The sequence below is a fragment of the Crocuta crocuta genome, unplaced genomic scaffold (assembly GCF_008692635.1).
Source record: "Crocuta crocuta isolate KB4526 unplaced genomic scaffold, BGI_CrCroc_1.0 scaffold662, whole genome shotgun sequence".
Taxonomy (NCBI): Eukaryota; Metazoa; Chordata; class Mammalia; order Carnivora; family Hyaenidae; genus Crocuta; species Crocuta crocuta.
The window spans coordinates 34768-38764 of record NW_027533282.1 but is presented as its reverse complement, the minus strand read 5'-3'; the positions used below and the strand labels follow the sequence as shown (position 1 = coordinate 38764).

The window sequence follows — 3997 nt, the reverse complement described above, 5'->3', positions numbered from 1 at the left end:
AAATTTTAAGATGAATATCTGAAGATCTGTTCTAGGTATAATAGAAGTCCTTAAAGGAGTTCTTGCTGGTGATGAATAAATCATATCTCAAATCTAAAAAGTTTATTCAGGGGAGCCTGGATGGCTCAGTCGGTTAAGCATCCGACTTCGGCTCAGGTCATGATCTCATGATTCGTGGGTTCGAGCCCTATGCCAGGCTCTGTGCTGACAGCTAGCTCAGAGCCTGGAGCCTCGTTCATATTCTGTGTCTCCCTCTCTCTCTGACCCTCCCCTGCTCACACTGTTTCTCTCTTTCTCAGAAATAAATAAAAAAAAAATTTAAAAGTCTTTAAAAAGTATTTTCGGACTTCAAAATGAAGAATTATTGGCAGGGGCACTAGTAGATGGAGGATGATCTGTTGGGGAGCCCGGGAGAAATGGGTTATCTTATTTTGACTGTACAAAAGACAGAAAGGGGATACTTATTTCATATGTTTTGAAGCAAGTGTGAAATTGGTTAAATGTTGGTTTGATGAAAGAAGTTTTAAGATTGGCCCCAAGTTTCTGGTATGTTAGGAGGTTCTCAAAATAAAAATTCTGTAAGTGGCAAGTCTCATATCCTATGTGTGGTTGTTTCTTGGCCACCTTTATTCCCTATTCATTGCTACTTTAAAATGTGATTATGGAAAACCAAGAATTGTTAAAATTTGTGAAGCTTAAATATTAATTTGAACAGTGTCATCCACTAATGCTCCTATTTACTAATGTAGGCCATCATAAATACAGTGAAGTGGATGCCTAGATATGTGGAAGAATACACACTCACACACACACACACACGTATGAGATCATATGTGTTTGTGAATGTGGGTTTGTGACGGCAGTGGAGTTCTGGGTAAGTGTTTATGTGGTGGTGATGTTGTGAGTTTCTAGTGGCTTTTTTTTATTATTATTTAGCAAAATGCTCTACACTATCAAGCCCTTGGGTGCTGCTGTTTCATATCATGTGATTGTCTAGGAAGCAATAGTGATACAAACACCTCCTACATGCTGTTTTTAATATAATTGCCCCCTCTGCTGTTCCTTTTCTCTATTCATAAAGCCATTTATTTACATTTACTTGTCTTCTATGAAAATGTATTTCCAATTTAGGAGCTGCAAGCCAAGTGAACCCAGCTTCCCCCAACGGTGAGAACATGGTGCTGAACTCAAACACATCACATGCCAACCATCACAGTTTCATTTTGACAGGTATTCCTGGGATGCCAGATAAAATGCATGGATGGCCTTTCCCTTGGGATTTCTCTACACACTAACTCTCCTGGGAAATGGTACCATCTTAGCCATCATCAAGGTAGATGAGAGTCTCCATAAGCCTATGTACTACTTCCTCTCCATCTTGGCTGTCACTGATGTTAGTCTCTCCATGTCCACCTTGCCCTCCATGCTCAGCATCTTCTGGTTTAATGCCCCTGAGATTCCCTTTGATGTATGCATTACACAGATGTTTTTCATCCACGGATTTGGAGTGGTAGAATCAGGAGTATTAGTGTCCATGGCCTTCGACAGATTTGTGGCTATCCGAGAACCATTACGCTATGCTTCCATCCTCACCCATGACATCATTGGAAAGATTGGAATAGCTATCCTCACCCGAGCAGTCTGTGTGGTTTTGCCTGTGCCATTCCTTATAAAGCGGCTACCTTTTTGCCGTTCCAACATCTTGTCTCATTCATACTGTCTCCACCAAGATGCAATGCGGCTAGCCTGTGCCAGCACACGCATCAACAGTCTCTATGGCCTCATCATAGTCATCTTCACACTGGGGTTGGATGCCCTCATCATTCTCTTTTCTTACATGCTCATCCTAAAGACTGTGCTGGGCATTGCTTCCAGAACTGAAAGGGTCAATGCCCTGAACACCTGCCTTTCTCACATCTGTGCGGTGCTCCTCTTCTATGTTCCTCTCATTGGTGTCACCATGATCCACAGATTTGGGAAGCATCTAGCACGAGTGGTGCACACACTCATGGCCAATCTCTATCTGTTACTTCCCCTTGTTCTAAACCCCATTGTCTATAGTGTGAAGACCAAACAGATACGAAGGCGGATCTTACACATGTTCCAGAGGAGAAAGGACAGGGCCTAGGGAAGTGCAGTTAGTATAAGGTGTAGCCATTTCAGCAGTTCTGATGCAGTTAGATTATGCACATCCAGTGAAATGCAAGGGTGGGCAAGGTTCGTGGGCGATGAAACAACATGGGTCATTCTTGTTCTATATGTATTCCATTTTGAAATCTGGTGTCACATACAAAATCTAATTTAATTAACATCATAATTTTTTTTCTCTGAAACTGGGAGATGAGCATCAATAATGATATAAATTATTACCTATATATCTAGATAGCACTTAAGAGTGTTTACTCATATAAGATGAAGTAACATTCTTTCTTTAATCATCAATTAAATAATGATTACATAAAGAAGAATTCTAGGAGCACAGTAGCACTACTGAAGGGCTGGACCTCTGAGATACTGTTTTGTTTTGTTTTTCTTAAAAATAGAACAAAGAAATATGTTACAGAATCGAATGGCATATATGTTTTGGTATTTATTGAGTGAAGAGTGCCTATGATAAAATTAAAACAGACACATCTGTGTTTCTTGATTTACACCTTTTATTTATTTATTTTGAGAGAGAGAGAGAGAGAGAATGAATGAGAGAGCCAAGCAGGCTCTGTGCTGTCAGAGTGGAGAGTGGAGTCTGATGCGGGGCTCGAACTCACAAACTGAGAAATCATGACCTGAACCAAAACCAAGAGTTGCCTGCTTAACCGACTGAGCCACCCAGGTGCCCCTACACCTTTTCTTTTAGAGAATATCACTTCTTTACAGATTTATAATAGTCTTAGTTTTCTGCCACCTGCTTAGTAGAATAATACATGTTCTGCCTTTACTTTTTGATGCAGTATGGGTGAAGACTATTTTACTATGTACTCAGTGATCCATCCAAACTTGTCCAAATAAAATTACTCCTGGGCTTTTTATGAGGACATGTGAAAACTTTCAGCACTGGGAAGAAGTTTAAGAAAGCAGTGAACACGTGTGAGGATGAGTATGTCAAATGCAGTGTGCTTTTGCATTGATGCTAATACTTGTTTTAAGTATTTTATTAGTCATTACACAATGAATTTGCTAGGAGGACTATTTCTTCATTCAATAAATATGCATTTAACCCTAATGAAATGCCAGTCATGATGTTAGACCGTGGAGATCAATTCACCAATTTACTGCTCAATCCCTAGCATATTTCTCTGCAAGGAAATATGTATACAATTACAAGCCACGTAGGTATTACATTGCAATATCACACTTAATTTATTAATCTAATGAATAATGCTATCTGTATTTACATATCTTAATATCCTCCCAACAATCTTTCAGAGTAGGTGTGAGCAACATTTGACGCATGAGAGAAGTAAGATTTAGAGCAGTTAAGGAACTTGCTCAGTTAAACAGTTTCTAAGTGTCAGAATTAGAAAATATAGATCTGCTGATTCTAAACCCTGTGAATTGAGACTTGATCCATGTCTCAGGGTTTCCTAGGCTTGCAGGCAAATTCCATGGGGAGGGAACAAACCAGTGATTCTAAGACACAGATGCATTAGAGATAAACTAGTTATCAACATTGTCAAAAATCTTAAGAAGTTCAACCTCCCAAGACAAAAGTTGGCAGCGGTAATTACTTGAAGTGGTTGGATCCTGCAGAAAGGTTGACACTATCTAAACGGAAAACATGAATCCCAAAAAGAACATATTAAAATCAGTTGGCTTACAAAGAGGACAAACAATAGAACTTTTATTCGTATTTAAGATTATGTCAGTCTTCAAAAATGTTTATTTTTCTTAATGTGTTACCATACACAATTTTTGAATAAATAAATATAAAATATAAAAATATTGGGGAGTGTCCTTTTTTCTTTATAGAGATACATAACCAAAAACTTGAAAACTAACA

The 3997-nt window shown here is 38.7% G+C and overlaps 1 protein-coding gene across 1 annotated transcript; it reads left to right on the top strand.

Annotated features, from left to right (window-relative positions):
- Positions 1 to 1175: 1175 nt before the first annotated feature.
- LOC144218262 (olfactory receptor 51H1-like) lies at positions 1176 to 2128 on the top strand. Its single transcript, XM_077748120.1, is given in 2 exon segments — positions 1176 to 1248; positions 1251 to 2128. Coding segments are annotated over 2 exon segments (951 nt in total).
- Positions 2129 to 3997: the final 1869 nt, after the last annotated feature.